Below are 17915 nucleotides of genomic sequence, written 5' to 3'. Positions count from 1 at the left end.
TGCCTCTCTTGTTTAATTTCCCATTACTTCTCAATTAGAATTTACATAAAAGCAATGTAAAACTACTTGTAATTCCTTTGACATGACATGCTTATTCAACTGTTCTTAGCAAACATGTTTTCTCCCCCTGAAGATGCTCCCCCCCCACCCCTTTTTTTTAAGTTAGAGCAGTAAAAAGCATTTATTTGGGAAATGGGGTAAAGAACAGAGCTTGCTGAGAAATGGGAGAGAAAGATGGAAACACACACCAAGATTTGGTGGGGATTCCTCTAGGTAGAGAGAGATTTCCCTACCATTTTTACCTGAAAAATTCTTGGCTATCTTAACTCATAGGAGGCATTATCTCTCCTAGGAACTCCTCCATAGGATTATATACTCCTTCCTGTGTATCTTCTTTATGTTTCTGTGGCGTCATTTATCACATTGCATCATTTATTTGTTTACAAATGTTTTCTACCCTATGTAAAGTGTGATCTCCTGGAGGGCACACTGTGCCTTCATCAGGTACTTAAAAACAGGTAATTAACAGATATCTATGTACTCAGTAGTAGAGTACCTGACACAAAGATGAAAAAAATTAAAGAATGAAAATAAATTGACTCCTGGGAAGCAGACTTGGCCCAGTGGATAGGGCGTCCATCTACTACACGGGAGGTCCGCGGTTCAAATCCTGGGCCTCCTTGACCGGTGTGGAGCTGGCCCATGTGCAGCGCAGTGACGATGCATGCAAGGAGTGCCGTGCCACGTAGGGGGGAGCCCCACGTGCAAGGAGCACACCCCGTAAGGAAAGCTGCCCAGCGCAAAACAAAGTGCAGCCTGCCCAGGAATGGCACTGCACACACGGAGAGCTGATGCAACAAGATGACGCAACAAAAAGAGACACAGATTCCCTTGCTGCTGACAACAATAGAAGCGGACAAAATGGGGGGGGGGGGGGGGGGAGAGAAGTAAATAAAAAAAATTAAAAATTGACTCAAACAAATTAAAAAGTATAGGGTAGAAGTACCTTGGGCATATCCCTGCATTCTTGACTTACTAAAGCCTACCTTTCCTTAACATCAGGTTCCAATCCTGACTGTTTTGTGGAACATTTTCATCCTTCATTCCTCAGTCTACTCACTCCTGCCCCTCTAAATTTCTAGGTCCTTAATATTTATACTAAATTTCTTCAAACTTTAGTATGCACCAGTGATGTGGGTGGCTGGTAAAACAAACAAACAAAAAACCCCAGGCTCTATCCTTGTAATCTCATTAAATGGCTTTGGATTATAGAGTGGTCTGAAGGTGAATCCACGGGCACAAAACTTTGAGAACTGCACATCTATATTTAATTAGTCAGCTGTAAAATGATATGCTTTTCTCTGAATTATTTTTATTTTTTCATATCACATACATGCTATTATGCCAACTAGATTTACAGAGGTACTTTATCTGCATGAATTCCAGGGCTTACTAAACTGTCCTACACACAGAATGAATGAGTTGGAACCATCCTTAGGGCTCTATTTGAAAAATATAAATATGAAAGGACACTATCATAAAAACTTTATGTCCTACTTAGGGTATGATCAAGAGATAAACTGTTAAGCCCAATTAAGAGTTCTATTTTCTTCCTTTTACACAGACAAACTAAAAACCCTGAAAGTTAACCGATAAATGGTTATACAAGGAGTGACAGAGCTGGCGGAAGATTCCAAGTCTCATGATTCTTACTCTAGAGTTCTGCTATACCATATATTAGTGTCACAGATAATAAACATGAGAAAATACTTGCTCCCATGGTCAAAAGGCCAATAAACTGTAGTTTCATTTCTTAAAAATATGAAAACGAAATTACTCTTTCTTATATACCAAGAATATCTTTGGTATTTGTGTTTCCTGCATTTAACGGCCATGATGAAAGTCCAAAACAGGGTCCTTAAGATGATTATGGGACAGAGTTTGCACATGTGACTAATTCAGAACCTGCAAGTCTCATCTGATGCAGCATTTTCTCTTTTAGTATCTCTCAATAACCAAGCTCATGAGGCTCAGGCAGAAATCTCCTTACTATTCCCCATAATAAATAGAGTTGAGAGAAACAGAGTGGATAGGATACTTAAATTTGATATAGACCCTTGGTTCCAGGAGACACTGTTTCTATATGCAGACTTGACAAAAAAGGCAAACAGAACAAACTGCCTTACCTAATGATTTCAGCATATTCTTTGTCTTTTCCTTTACTGTCCCTCCATTTCCTGAACATAACTGAAGCATCCACATTGGCTGGAGAGAAGGTGTTGGGCTCATTAAGCAGTGAGATTACACTTAACAGGATAGTCCTAGAAACAGGAAAAAAGGGTCTGTTACGAATACTCATGTTCACAATATTCAAAAGCATTCTGCTTTTTAACTTAAGAAAAGTATAAGCAGAGTTAAAGTTTTTTCCCTTTAAACTTTTCTGACTACAATATATGTAAAGGTCTTAGGGGAACAGAAATAGAGCATCAAAAAATTTTGTTTTCAATACTTAACTAACTAGGCTAGGAACAAACTGCTAACTGAGAGACAAGGCAGAGGAAATCTGTGAGTCTATCTAGCACAAAGGTCATGCCGCAGGATATAAAATGAGTTCTATAGGAGGCATTGTCTTAACTGGTTGGTTACATGTTCCAATCTACAAAAAGTGGGTGTCTGGTCACTTTACACATACCATGTACAGAAAAATTACAAATCAAGTGGAGTAGAAAAGAGAAAAAAGCATCAAAATTTTAGCTTCAAGGCAATTATTTGGTGGGAAAGGGCAAAAACAATGATATTCCATACATCCAGATTCTTATTCCTGGACATACAAAAGATCGAAAAAACAGTATTACATACAAATATATTTTTTCTCCATATTTATAAGGTGAGGAAGACAGAATTAAGCAGTAAAATGAAGAAAGAGTAAAGGCCTTGGCATGGAAGAAATAATCTCTGGATAAGAGAAATCTTTGTTCAAAAATGTTTACTGTGTCCTAGAGACATCAACTTAGAAGTTGGACATACAATGGTAAAGAAGTTAAATGCAGCCCCTGATCTCCCAGGGTTTACGAATCTAAAGGAGATACAAACAGGTAATTTTCATCCACAGATAAAAATTAGAAACTTGAATGAAACCACATGGAATAAAGTTTCTGCTAGATAAAACAGCTAAAACAGCACAACAGATTCCAAAAATGTTCCAAATTATTCCCAGGCTATTTTTCTAAAAATTAAGTGCATGTAGATAAGAAGAAAATGGGAGGAAAAATTAAATTTTTCTTTCTTTTCTCATTGGTGTGAGGTTAAACATTGTACAAAATAACCTTTGCTCCAGGTCACAAACCAAAAATAAAGGGAGGGAACTGGATAATGGGATATTTGATTTGATGAAACCTTTCCTAAAAAGCATGAAGAGTTTGTTATGTGTTTCTACAAAACTGTGATAAAGGCACTGTCAATGAAAATTTTCCCATCTGGTTGAAATCACACATGCGCACACATCCCTTTTTCTATTAGTTAAGAATAGGTCCTGGGGGAGTGGGTGTAGCTCAGTGGTTGAACACCTGCTTCCTATGTATAAGGTCCTGGGTTCAATCCCTAGTACCTTCAAAAAAAAAACCCCAAAAAACCTGTTTCTTAACTCTTCCCCATCCCAAGAACTCTATAGATTCTTCAGTAACTTCATTTAAAAGATTCAAAGAAATTCATTATGCCAATAATGGACTGACAAAGCATCCAGTGGCAAAATAAAAGTGTGCATAAAAAATAACATAAGGGTTTCTTCAAAAGAAAACCCATACAAAACCTGCTAGAAAGATAAGCAGAATAAGGATACAGCTGCATGTGATTAGTGGCTACCATACTGGACAACAAGGTTGCGCTGATGAATCACATTAACTGAATGAGGAAAATTTTCCCTCAATTATTTTCAAGTTGATTTTCTTATATCTCACGTTTACTCTCTTTTTTTAAAAGATTTATTTATTTATTTATTTATTTATTTTTCTCCCCTCCCCCCTACCCCAGTTGTCTGTTCTCTGTGTCTATTTGCTGTGTCTTTTTTGTCCGCTTCTGTTGTTGTCAGTGGCATGGGAATCTGTGTTTCTTTTTGTTGTGTCATCTTCTTGTGTCAGCTCTCCGTGTGGGCGGCACCATTCTTAGGCGGGCTGCACTTTCTTTTGCGCTGGGTGGCTCTCCTTACGGGACGCACTCCTTGCGCATGGGGCTCCCCAGCGCGGGGACACCCCTGCGTGGCACGGCACTCCTTACGCACATCAGCACTGCGCATGGGCCAGCTCCACAAGGGTCAAGGAGGCCCGGGGTTTGAACCGGGGACCTCCCATGTGGTAGACGGACACCCTAATCACTGGGCCAAGTCCGCCGCCATGTTTACTCTTAAAATAGTATATTGGGAGATAAAATTTTACAAAATGGTGAATCATCAGATATTATCAAAATAAGAACTCATTTCTAATACCATGTCCTCCTAAACTGAAATCCATGATGCTTTCAGAAATGTCTGATACTTTAATGGACTTGTAATAATAGTGTTAGTTACCCCAGAATGTTTTCATTTCCTCCCTATGTCTGAAGAGCAGGATCCTTTTTTGTATGGGGAATCTATTTCATGTGGTGGGGCTAATCTCTTTCCTTAACATCAAGCCACACCCAGCCCTTCCACCCACAGCAGTAGACACAGGATCAAGGGCTGGCCAAATAATTCCATTCCTCTTGTCATGGCAATTAGTTTGGGGGTGCATGTGAATCAAGCTGGGCTTATCAGAGCCCTGCTGGTTCTAAACTAATTACAGAAAGGCAATTTAGTTTTATTTTTCCCTTGAATGAACTGACAGCTATGAGAATAAGACAAGTCTAGAGCACGTGGCCTCCTATGTCACCACATCATGTAAGTCTGTCTGACAACAAGGCCAGTAAGAGAACAAAGCAGAATTGAGGCTTTTTTCCCCCTCTAACAGTTCCTGATGCAATTCATATGCAATCTCTTAATCACAGTTTCCTAACCATTATGTTGTGAATGGGTTACCTGCAGATCATATATTGCTCCTCACCTGAACCCTTAGCCTAGAACCTAGGATAAAAGCATCTTCAGTTTATCCCACTGTGATCTACAAATATTCACTTTTTCTTTATGCACCATGACAGGAAAAGGTCTATATAGTTTAAAGTGTCTATCACTTTTACAAAAATAATTTAACAAAGGCTTCACACCTGTAGCGTGGCAAAGAATTCTGTAAGATATTATTAATCCTATTTTTATAGAATGGAAGAACTAAACTACCTGCCTGAGACAATACTGTTAGAAAGTGTAAAACAGGATATAAACCCAGGAAATATTCCAACTCTTATCTCTTTTTCACTTTTAGTAAGTTGTAAAAATCTTTATTATATTTTCTCAGAAGAAAATGAAGAAGGTAGAGAGGATTAACAACAGAGAGAAGAAAGAAAAAGAAGACCTACTAATAAAACTATCAAATAAATATTTAACATATGCAGTGACTCGGTCAATAAAGCCTTTAAAGGGCTCAGTCTCCTGAAGATCATGAACAAAGGTGAAAAGCATCAGGAAAAAAAACCACCACCACAAAAACCACACTCATTCTTATTCTCCCTCTGTCCCTCACAGTCCTATATGAAGCTTTGGTTTTCAGCAGTCAACATGGAGTTGGATTTGTCCATTTAGACAGTTGTGGCACTTGGGCATAAATTTCTTAGACTAGCAGAGTATACTGTGAGGACTCGGCATATATTCATTCACAACTTCAGACTTTCAGTTCCTATATAAGAAGAACCCCTTCTCTACTCTAGGCTTGGAGACATGGGTCTGGTCTATCCAAATATATGTTTGACATGCATTATAACAAAGAACAGAACTAACCCAGAAGGAATTTGGGGCAAGAATGAGAGTTCTTAGTGTCTTGGTTTATTGCCTAATCCCTCCCTCCACACACCACTCCTGGAGTTAGAGATACCCTGTGAAATAAATGGGCTCTCTGTGCATTTACCCTTCTGGCAGGGTAAGGGACTATGATACCAGTTTTCAAGACACAGGATCTGGGCAAAAATAGAAAAATAACAGGAGAGAGGAAGCACAGAAAAAAAAATAGGTAAAAGTCCCCCATGTTACAAAGAGTCCTCAGATTCTTATTTCAGATACTTTTGTATGCTTTATAATCTGCCAGAGATGATGTGGCAATTTTCTTTTGAATAAAAAAAGTTTGTAAACAATAAAAACACCAAAAGAAAATGAAGACCAACACACACACACACACATACACAGCAAACCAACAAGTTGTGAAGGTCTACACAGCTCAGACATGTTTAACAAAAACTACAGAAGCAGGAAAGGACAACTAGCTGAAGGAACCATGAATAATTAAGGATCTCCAGCAAAAATAATGACACGGATAAAGATAAATACCAGTAGTAATATATTTTTTATTTGTAACTCCACTTTTTCCTACAGGATCTAAAAGGCAAATGTACAAAATATAATGATAAATTAGTGGTTTTGGACTCATAACACATGAGTAACATATAATTTATGACAAGAACTACATAAAGGTGGGAGGATGGAGAGGTATAGGAACATAGTGTGAGCATACTATTGAAGCTAAATTGGTATCAAAGCAAACATATAAAAAGAAAGTAGAGTACAGGTTACCAGAGGTAGGTAGGGGCAAGGGCAATGGGGAGTAAATCAAAATGAGTGTAGTGCTTCTGTTTGGGGAGAAAGGAAAATGGACGGTGGTGAGGGTACTACAACACTGTAAATGTGATTAATCCCAGTGAATGACATGCTTTGGAGAGGCTGGGATGGGAAGACTTATGTTGTATATGTGTATCCACAATTGAAAAAAAAAAAAAGAAACAAAAGGGGTTCTGGGAAGATGGTGCCAGAGTATATATGCAAGACTCAGCTCTCTTACAAAATCAGCAGAGGAGGAGCAGAAACTGAAGGACCTACTTTGAGGTTCTGCAGACCAGGAGACTGCCAGATACACTGTCTAGGGAGTGGGGACAGGGACGAAGAGGCTGAAAAGAAAACTATGAGTTACTTGCCCCTGTAGCTTGGAGTGGCACCCATTCCAGCCTTGGTAAAACCAGTGGCTGACAGTGGTTAACAAAGAGGAGAGGGGTGAAGACTTTTCTTGTTAGTTTTTTGTTTATTATTATTATTAAAATAATGAAAATGCTCTCATAATTGAGGTGAAGCACAACTATGTGATGATACCAAATACCAATGATTGTACTTTGGATGGATTGTATGCTTTATTAATATGTATCAATAAAATTGATTTGTTTAAAAAAAAAAGCAAGAGAATGGAAATATTTGGGGATAGGGAGAGGCGGAAGGCTGAGTGTGGTTTCTCTTTAGTGAGTTTAAGCAGGAGAGTCCTGATTTAAATTGTGACTCTTAACCAGCTGAGAAAAAAACCAACAGAGGTTCAAAGAATCGCCTGTGTGGAAAGGTTTGCCAAAGAACACCATCTGCTGGCAGGCTGGGAAAGTGAAGGAAAACAAGACCTCTGGGAGTCTCTCTTGGCCCTACCCAAGGCCCTACGAACCCAAGGCCACCTTGCATTTGTTGTTTTGATCATTTAAATGGGGTAATTTTAAAGTTTTAGAATAAGTTGAAATAAAAACCAAAGAAGGAGAACAGCAGGAAGGCGGTGGAGTAAGGAGCTCCTACAGTCAGTTCCTGCTATAGGGCAGTTAGTGTTTAAACACCCAGACCTCTCTGGAACTAGCTAAGGTACTTGTTTGGGGGCTTTGGGAGGCAACACCCTTGAAGGAATGGAAGAGGGAGGCTGCCCATCTGCAGCGATGAATCATAAATAGAACGCTCCATGCCACGGAGGATGATGCCCATCCTCTGCCAGAGGCACAAGCCTCCTAGGGAGCTGTTTCGCAACTGGAATTGAAAGCTCACTTCCCAAAAACGGATGAGGAAGAGACAGCTGGGCACCAGCTTCAGCAACTGATGAGTAAACTTCAGCAAGCTACAGTATAATCCTGAGAACAGCTAAAGTTTTAGCCTGTCCAAGTCGGAAAGAGGCTGGGAGCCACCATCTCAACTCCGCGCCTGGCACGAGGGGTAGCGAAGCAGACTGAAAATCCCACTTATGGTGGGGACCGGCTTCTTTCCATCCAGGTCAGACTGCAGGTCTAGCCTAAGACCCAGTGCCACCTCCAGCAGGGAGGAAGCTGCAGGGACCCGTGCCAGCCTCCCCGGGAAATTACTGGCCAAGCAGCAGAAACCGATGATTGTCCTACTCTGGTGGTGCAAGCCGCCCCAGGAGCTGTACTGTGACCAGAATTGGAAGCTCCATCTCCCAAAAAAAGGGGAGGAGGAGACGGTTGGCTACCGATTTCAGTTACTGATTGGTAGACTCGGATGGCTAAGGAATAACCCTAGGAACAGCTGGGATGTGAATTTGTCCAAGTCGGAAAAAATCAGAAAAGGTGGCCGCCATTTTGAATCCACCCCTACCCTGAGGGGAAGCCGGCCTGACCAAATATCACAGTGACAGTAGGAACCAGTTTCTTTTACCCAGATCAGCTTGCAGCCCTAGCCTAGGCTTCAGTCCCACCTCTGGCAGGGAGGAGGCTGCTAGCTCAGCACCAGTCTATCCAGGTAACTGAGGGTACCTTTAGCTGGCACAAACTGAATAATTAAAAGTCTGCTGGAGCAACTGCAGTCATCTTGTACCTGCACTGCATAGACTGCTTCCCACACCTGGAGCTCCATCCATGCCCCAGGCAGGGGAGAAAGAGGCATGAAGCTTCATCGGTCTCTCTGGTCAACTACAGTCTAGGCATGCATGACTTGGATTATTCCACACAGCTGTGACTCTGTCCCGACCTCTGGGAAAGGGAAAAATTGGGAGAAGCTTCATCTGTCACTGAGGCAATGAGGGCAGCTTGAGCCTCCACAGTTCATAGTACCATTTACATCCTTGGCTCCTACTGCACAACCAGCATGAAAGAAATGACAGGAAGCCCTAAACTAAAGAGAAAACTTGGACCCAGAATAAATACTGTAGTAATCCAGATGCCAAGACACCAACCAAAAATTACAATCCACACCAAGAAATAGGAAGCTATGGCTCAGTTAAAGGAACAAGATAAGCCTCCAGATGACATAACAGATGTTCAAACAAATCTCCTTAATAAATCAATGAGATGGCTAAAGAGATTAAGGATATTAAGACGACACTGGATGAGCACAAAGAAGAATTTGAAAGTATGCAGAGAAAAATAGCAGATCTTATGGGAATGAAAAGTGCAATCAATAAAATTTTTAAAATACTGGAATCATATAATAGCAGATTAGAGGAGTCGGAAGAAAGGACTGGTGAGCTTGAAAAAAAATGGCCTCTGAAAGTGAACATACAAAGGAACAGATGAAGAAAAGAATGGAAAAAACTGAAACAAGGTCTCAGGGAACTAAACGACAGCCAGAGATGTGCAAACATACATGTCATGGGTGTCCCAGAAGGAGAAGAGAAGGAAAAAGAGGCAGAAGGAATATTTAAAGAAAATACTGTTAGAAAATTTCCCAACCCTATTGAAGGACATAGATATCCATGTTCAAGACGCACAATGTACTCCCATCCGAAATAATCCGAATTGACCAACTCCGAGAGACATACTCATCAGAATGTCAAATGCCAAAGACAAAGAGAGAATTCTGAGAACAGCAAGAAAAGCAACGCATGACATATAAGGGATACCCAATAAGATTAAGTGCTGATTTCTCACCAGAAACCATGGAGGCAAGAAGGCAGTGATATGATATATTTAAGATACTATGAGAGAAAAACTTCCTGCCAAGAATTTTATACCCAGCAAGACTGTCTTTCAAAAATGAGGGCAACATTAGAATATTCACAGATAAACAGAAACTGAGAGAATTTCTAAGCAAGAGACCAGATTTTCAGGAAATACTAAAGGGTGTGCTAGAGCCTGAAAAGAAAAGACAGGAGAGAGGGGCCTGGAATAGAGTCTAGAAATGAAGATTACAGTAACTAAAAGTGTCAAAAGAGTGGTAAAAATAAAATATGACAGATAAAACTCAAGTAGTCAGGAATAAACTTAACCAATGATGTAAAGCACTTGTATTCAGAAAACTGCAACCCAATGTTAAAAGAAATCAAAAAGTTCTGAGTAACTGCAAGACTATCATTAAGATGTCAATTCTACTCAAACTGATACACAGATTCAATGCAACCCTGATAAAAATTTCACCAGCATTAAAAAAAAATTTTTTGAAAACACAATTAGCAAGTTTATTTGGAAGGATAAGGGGTCCTGAACAGCCAGCAACATCATAAAAGGAAAAGTGAACCATCATCTCCGGACTTTAAATCATACTACCAAGCTATAGTGGTAAAACTGGCATAGTACTGGCATAAAGACAGATACATAGGCCAATGGAACCAAACTGAAGGCTCAGAAACAGACAGACCCTCACATACAGGTCAAGTGATTTTTGACTATCCTGTCAAACCCACCCAGCTCAGGCAGAACACCCTATTCAGCAAAATGGTGCTGAAAGAACCGGATATCCATAGCCAAAAGAAGAGGACTGCTATCTCACACCCTATCCAAAAATTAACTCAAAATGGATCAAAAACCTAAAAATAAAAGAACCATAAGACTTCTAGAAGAAACTGTAGGAAAATATCTTCAAGACCTGGTGGTAGATTCTTTTTTGTTATTGTTCTCTTTTTTTTCCCTTTATTTTCTTTTAAATGTTACATTAAAAAAATGTGAGGTCCCCATATACACCCCACGCTACCCACAACACCCCTCCCCCATCAACAAACTCTTCCATCATTGTGGCACATCCCCTGCACCTGGCAAATACATTCTGGGGAACAGTTGCAGCACATGGACAGTGGTCCACATTGTAGTCCACACTCTCCCCTAGTCCACCCAGTGGGCCACGACAGGACACACAATGTCCAATATCCATCCCTGCAGCACCACTTAGGACAACTCCAAATCCTGAAAATGCCCCCACACCACATCTCTTCTTCCCTCTCCTAACGATCAGCAGCCACTGTGGCCACCCTCTCCACATCACTACTACAGTTTCTTCCCTTACTAATCACAATAGTTCCCCAGCAGAACACCAGTCAGTCTACTCTAATCCATACTCTATTCCTCCACCTTGTGGACCTGGGATGACTATGTCCAGTCCTCCTCTACATCAAGAGGGGGTTTAGATTCCACATGGATGATGGATGATGGATTCTCCTGCTTGCAGCTGTAGGCACTCTTGGCTCCCTGGTGTGGTAGCTGACCCTCTTCACCTCCCTGTCAGCTGGCCAGGGTAAGTCCAAGAAACCAGAGGGTAGGAGCTGCAAGTCTGCTGAGGCCCAGGGCCTGGCTGTCACATGGACAGTTCAGAGAGTCAGGTCTCCTGAGTATACACCAACCCAAACGCCAACCACAGGTCCGGTAAAAGTGACAGAAGAGGCATGTGTAGAAAGGTCACATCTGAGTCCAACTCCATCACACTCAGGAACACAAACTCCAAAGTAGGGCCAACTGACATTGCCCTGAACTCCAGAGCCTTGACCATAGAACCTGTGGGTCGCTGCAGCCCTCAGGAGAACCAGCGGTGGTGGATTCTTAATGGAGATAAGAGAAGGACTGAGATGGACTACTGATGATTAATTTATATAGAAGTTTTAATTAGCTTTATTGTAAGAGTGTGGACATGTATGGAATGGATGGTAAAAATAGTAATAGCTAGTTTATAAATAGGGATATGGCTGAAAATGGTAGTCTAGGGATGTAAATGCCAATTGACAAGAATGCTAGAGAATAATCTAAGAACTGAATAGCACAGTAAACCAAGTGGTGGATGAGAACTGTGGTTGATGGTACAGATGCAAGAGTATCCTTTGTGAGCTAGAGCAAATGTATATCACTACTGCAGGGTGTTGGAATGCATGGGAAAAATACAACTGGAATGACCTATGGACTGTGGTTAGCAGTAATAATATAAATATTCTTGCATCTATGACAAAGATGTACTATGTTGATAATGGAGCAGTATGGAAAATGTGAGCCAAATGTATACTATGGACATGGTAATAATCAGATGGTATTATCTTACCTGTAACAAAAGTTCCACCACAGTGTGGTGTGCTGATAGAGGGGTGTTGCTTGGGAATTCTGCATATGTGCATGATTGTTTTATAAGTTTACAACTGTGTCATAAAAAATATATTTAAAATATAATAATAAGGTGTGTTGGGGGAAAAACACACCACATGTAAAATAAGGACTATAATTAGTAGTAAGATTTTGACAATATTCTTTCATAATTTGTAACAAATATCTCACGACAATGCATGGTGTTGGTGGAGGGTTGAGGTATGGGACCCCTGTATGATGTTATACACATTTGCTCTGTAAGTTCACAACCTTTACTATACACTTAATTGTTTATGTATGTTCACATGTAAATGACATAAAGATAATAATAGGGAGGGTTAGGGGAAATACTTCAGTTAGAAGTAATATTTTAACAATGCTCTTTAATCATTAGTTAAAAAGATTTAACAACAATGTAAGGTATTGGTGGTAGGATGAGTTATGAGAGTTCTGTATAATGTATATGTTTGTTTTGTAAGTTCACAACTATTACTATACACTTATTGTTTATGTATGTTTGTGCGTGGGTGATATATTTCAATAAGTTAGTTTTTTAAAAAAATCAAAGAATAACTGAAACAAAATGACTAGGTAAGAGAGAGAAACTGATCATCAGAGTAAATCCTCTAACATAACCAGATGCCTAAACATCAGCAAAAAATAGTCATACTGAGAAATAGTATTTAAAACTAATCAAATTTCCTAAATCAAATCAAGGAGTTGAAGGGAAAATATAGCTAAAGTGATAAAAAATATTAAGAAGACACTGGGCTCAAGCAGTTGAGCACCTACTTCCCACATGGGAGGTGCCTCATGAAGAAAAACAAGCTAAGAAACAAAACCAACTCAAGGGAACTGATGTGGCTCAGTGGTTGAGCATCAGCTTCCCATATATTAGGTCCTTGGTTCAACCCCTAGCCCCCATACCTTAAAAACAATAAAAATAATTTTAAACCTTACAAAGAAAAAGTAACATAGTTTATGGGAATGACAGGCACAAGTGATAAGATTAAAAATACTACCATATGTCACTGAGCGGCTGTAGCTCAGTGATTGAGTGCCCATTTCCATGTATGAGATCCCAGGTTCAATACCTGGTACCTTCTAAAACAAAACAAAAGGAAATAAAAACCCCATAAAATATATTAGAGGCATATAACAACAGATTTGAATTGGCTAAAGAATAAGCAAATCCAAAGACAGAGCATGTGAACTTGAAAAGACAGAACAGAAAGAAAAAAGAATGGAAAAAACTGAACAGGGTATCAGGGAATTGTATGACAGTCATGTGCTATAGGTGTACCACAAGAAAAGGAGAACAGGATGGAAAGGAGACAAAAAGAATATCTGAGGAAATAATGGCCAGAAATTTAATTTCCCAAACCAATTGTTATTGACATAAATATCAATATCCAAGGGACAATGCACCCTAATGGAATAAGTTACTCTGAAAAATCTACTATTCAGAATGACAAATGCCAGAGACAGAATTAAGCAGCAAGAAAAACCATGGAAGAGAGAAATCACAGCAGTGAGAAAGCAGTGGTAGATCTATTAAAGGTGTTGAAAGAGAAAACCTGCCAGGCAAGATTTCTTTATCCAGCAAAACTATCCTTCAAAAATGAGCGGAATTTAAAGTCTTCACAGAAAAACAAAAAACAAAAACTGAGAGTATGTCACCAAGAGACCAGATTTACAAGAGATACTAAAGGGACCGCTACAGCCTGAAAGAGAAAGATTAGAGAGAAGGGCTTGGAGAAGAGCATAGAAATGAAGACTATTAGTAAGGGTAACTAAAGGGTAAAAAAACAGATAAGAGTAAGATATGACAACAGAAAGTCAAAGGATAAAAATGGACAAGGTTAGTAATGCCTTTATGGTAATAACATTGAATGTAATGGATTGAACTTTCCAATCAAAAGTCACAGCCAAAAAAAAGGAAAGAAAAAAAAAAAAAGACACACTGGCAGACTGAGAAAATATGAGTTATCTATATGTGGTCTACAAGAAACTCACCTTAGAGAAAAGGACACAAATAGGCTGAAAGTGCAAGGTTGAAAAAAGATATGCCACACAAATAGAATCCAAAAAAGCAGTGCTACACTAATGTCTGACAAAACAGATTTTAAATGCAAAACTGTTATAAGAGATGAAGAAGGTCATTATATATTAATAAAAGGAGCAATACACCAAAAAGAAATATCAAACATATATGCTTATGCACCTAACCTGGGTGCCCCAAAATATATGAGGCAAACACTGGCAAAATTGAAGGGAGAAACAGACATCTCCACAATAATAGCTGGAGACTTCAACACACAACTCTCATCACTGGATAGAATATCTGGACAGAGGATCAATAAAGAAACAGAAAGCTTAAAGAATATGATAAATGAAATAGCTATAATAGACATATATAGAACTTTACACCCCAAAACAGCAGAATATACAATCTTCTTAAGTGCTCATGGATCTTTCTCCAGAATAAACCAATGTTGGTTCACAAAACAAGTCTCAATAAATTTTAAAAAATTGAAATTATACAAAGCACTTTCTCTGATCGTAATGGAATAAAGTTTGCAGAAAAAAGGGAAATTTCACATATATATGGAGATTAAACAACAAAATCAGTGGGTCAAAGAAGAAATTGCTAGACAAATCAGTAAAAATCTCGAGAAAAATGAAGATAAGAACAGAGCATATCAAAACCTATGGGATGCAGCAAAGGGACTGCTAAGAAGGAAATATAGCTCTCAATGCTTACTTTAAAAAAGAAGACCTAAAATCAAATACTTGATTGCATAGCTAGAAGAACTAGAAAAGAAAAAAAAGCAAACTAATCCCGAGGCAAACAGAAAGAAATAACAAAGATCAGAGTGAAAATAAATGAAATGGAGAACAAAGAGCATCAATAAAACCAAAAGTTGGTTCATCAAAAAGAGCAACAAAATAACAAACCCTTAGCTAGTCTAAAAAAGGAAGAGAGACACCACAAATAAATAAAATAAGAAATGAGAAGGGGAACATTACTATTGACCCCAGAGACAAAAGAGAGATTTTAAGAAGGTATTATCAACAACTGTATACCACCAAATTAGTCAGCGTAGATAAAATGGAAAAATTCCTAGAAACACATGAATAACCTACACTGATCCTAGAATAGAAGACCTCAACAAATCAATCACAAGAGATTGAAACATCAAAAACCTCCCAAAGGGGAGAAAAGTATGCCCACGTCACCACATTATTCAATACTGTGCTAGAAGTTCTAACTAGAGTAATCAGTCAAGAAAAATAAAATTCACCCAAACAGGATAGAAAGAAGTAAAACTTTCACTTTTTGCTGATATGATCCTATACCTAGAAAATAGCCCCCAAAATCCACAACAAAGCTACTAGAGCTAATAAACAAGTTCAGCAAAGTGGCAGAATACAAGATTAATATACAAAAATCAGTAGTGTTTCTTTACACTACTAATGAGCAATCTGAGGAGGAAATCAGAAAAAATTTCAAGTACAACAGTATCTAAATGAATCAAATATTTAGGGATAAACTTAACCAAGGATATAAAGGATCTGTATTCAGGGAAGCGGATATGGCTCAAGTGATAAGGCCTCTGCTTACCATATGGGAGGACCCAGGTTCGATCCCTGGAACCTCCTGGAGAAAAAGAAGAAGAGAAAGCATGCCTATGCAGTGAGCCAGTGCCTGCAAAAGTAACACAGCATTTTTTTGTGATGATGCAACAGAAGAGAGACAAAGGGGAGAGTCAAAGTGAAGAACAGCAGAGACCAGGAACTGAGGTGACGCAATTGACAGGTAACTTCTCTCCACATCAGAGGTCCCCAGGATTGAATCCCAGTGAATCATAGAGGAGAAACACGAGAAGAAAAGACAAAAAAGAGAAAACAGATCCAGAAGATCACACAGTGAATGGACACAGACAGCAAAAACACCAGGGCGGGGGCGGGGAAAAAATTAATAAATCTTTAAAAAAATTTTCTTAAATTAAGGACCTATATTCAGAAAACTATTAAAATTAAGGACCTATATTCAGAAAACTACACAACATTACTAAAAGAAACCAAAGAAGACCTAAATAAATGGAAGGACATTTCATGTGCATGGACTAGAAGACTAAACATTATCAAGATGTCAATACTACCTAAACTAATTTACAAATTCAACATAATCTGGAGTGGATGTGGTTCAAGCAGTTGAGTGCTCGCCTCACACATGGGAGGTCCCGGGTTCAGTTTCCAGTGTCTCCTGAAAGAAAAAACAACAAGCAAAACAAATGATAAAACCAACTCAGGGAAGCCAATGTGGTTCAGTGGTTGATTGCCAGCTTCCCACATGAGGTCCTGGGTTCAATCCCCAGCCCCCAGCACCTCAAAAAAACAATAAAAATTCAAACACAATTCCAATGAAAATTCGAACAGCCTATTTTGCAGAATTTGAAAAACCAATTATAAAATTTATCTGTAAGGGTAGGACACCTGAATAGTCAAATATATCTTTAAGAAGAAGAACAAAGTTAGAGGACCCTCACCTCCTGACTTGAAAGCATATTACTTAGCTACCACGGTAAAAACAGCAAGGTAGTGGCATAAAGATAGACATACTGACAAAAAGGAATCAAACTGAGAGTTCAGAAATAGACCCTCACATCTATGGTCAAGTGGTTTTTGACAAGGCTGTCAAGCTGGGGCAGAAAAGTATTCAACAAATGGTCTGGGAGAACTAGATCCATATCCAAAAAAAAAGAAAGAGGACCAGTATCTTACACCTTATACAAATTTTAACTCAAAATGGAGCAAAGACCTAGTGGCAGGTGGTGGTTTCTTAAAGTTTACACCAAAAGTACAAGCAACTGAAGAAAAAATGGATAAGTGGGACCTCCTCAAACCTAAATACTTTTTTGCTTCGAAGGACTTTGTCAAGAAGGTGAAAAGGCAGTCCAATCAACGGGAAAAAATATTTGGAAACTACACATCCAATAAGGGTTTCATTTCCACACTCAATAGATCATACAGCTCAACAATAAAATGACAAACAATGCAATTTTAAAATGGGAAAAAGACTTAAATAGACATTTTTCCAAAGAGGAAATACAAATGATGAAAGAGCACATGAAAAAAATATTCAATATCACTAGCTATTAGGGAAATGCAAATCAAAAATAAAATGAGATTATCATTTCACAACTCACAGAATGGCCATTATTGAAAAAAGAAAAAGAAAAGTGCTGGAGAGGATGTGGAGAAATAGGAACACTCCTTCACTTTGGTAGGAATGTAGAATGGTACAGCCTTTGTGGAAGACAGTTTGGCAGTTCATCAGGAAACTAAATAAACAACTGCTATATGATCCAGCAATCCTTCTACTAGGAATATATCCAGAAGAACTAAAAACAGAGACACAAACAGACATGTGCACGCAGATGTTCCTGGTGGCATTATCCACAATTGCCAAAACATAGAAACAACCAAGTATCCATCAACTGATGAACGGACAAACAAAATGTGCTATATACATATGATGGAATACTGAAATACCATGCTGCCATAAGAAGAAATTAAACTGGGACACATGACAGCACGGATGAACCTGAGGATATAATGCTGAGTGAAATAAGTCAGACACAAAAGGACAAATATTGTATGGCTCACTAATATGAACTAAATATAAAGAATAAACACATGGAGTTAAATCTAAT

The 17915-nt window shown here is 38.9% G+C and overlaps 1 protein-coding gene across 1 annotated transcript in view; it reads right to left on the bottom strand.

Moving 5' to 3' along the window:
* The window catches only part of UBE2R2 (ubiquitin conjugating enzyme E2 R2), a 135569-nt gene that overhangs the window by 4974 nt on the left and 112680 nt on the right, over positions 1 to 17915 (bottom strand). The window contains exon 4 of the mRNA XM_004478197.4: positions 2187 to 2321. Coding sequence (XP_004478254.1) covers positions 2187 to 2321 — 135 coding nt within the window. The remainder of the gene's footprint in view (positions 1 to 2186; positions 2322 to 17915) is intronic.

Source organism: Dasypus novemcinctus, chromosome 8, assembly GCF_030445035.2.
Source record: "Dasypus novemcinctus isolate mDasNov1 chromosome 8, mDasNov1.1.hap2, whole genome shotgun sequence".
Classification (NCBI taxonomy): Eukaryota; Metazoa; Chordata; class Mammalia; order Cingulata; family Dasypodidae; genus Dasypus; species Dasypus novemcinctus.
This window is presented reverse-complemented; position numbering and strand designations above follow the sequence as displayed.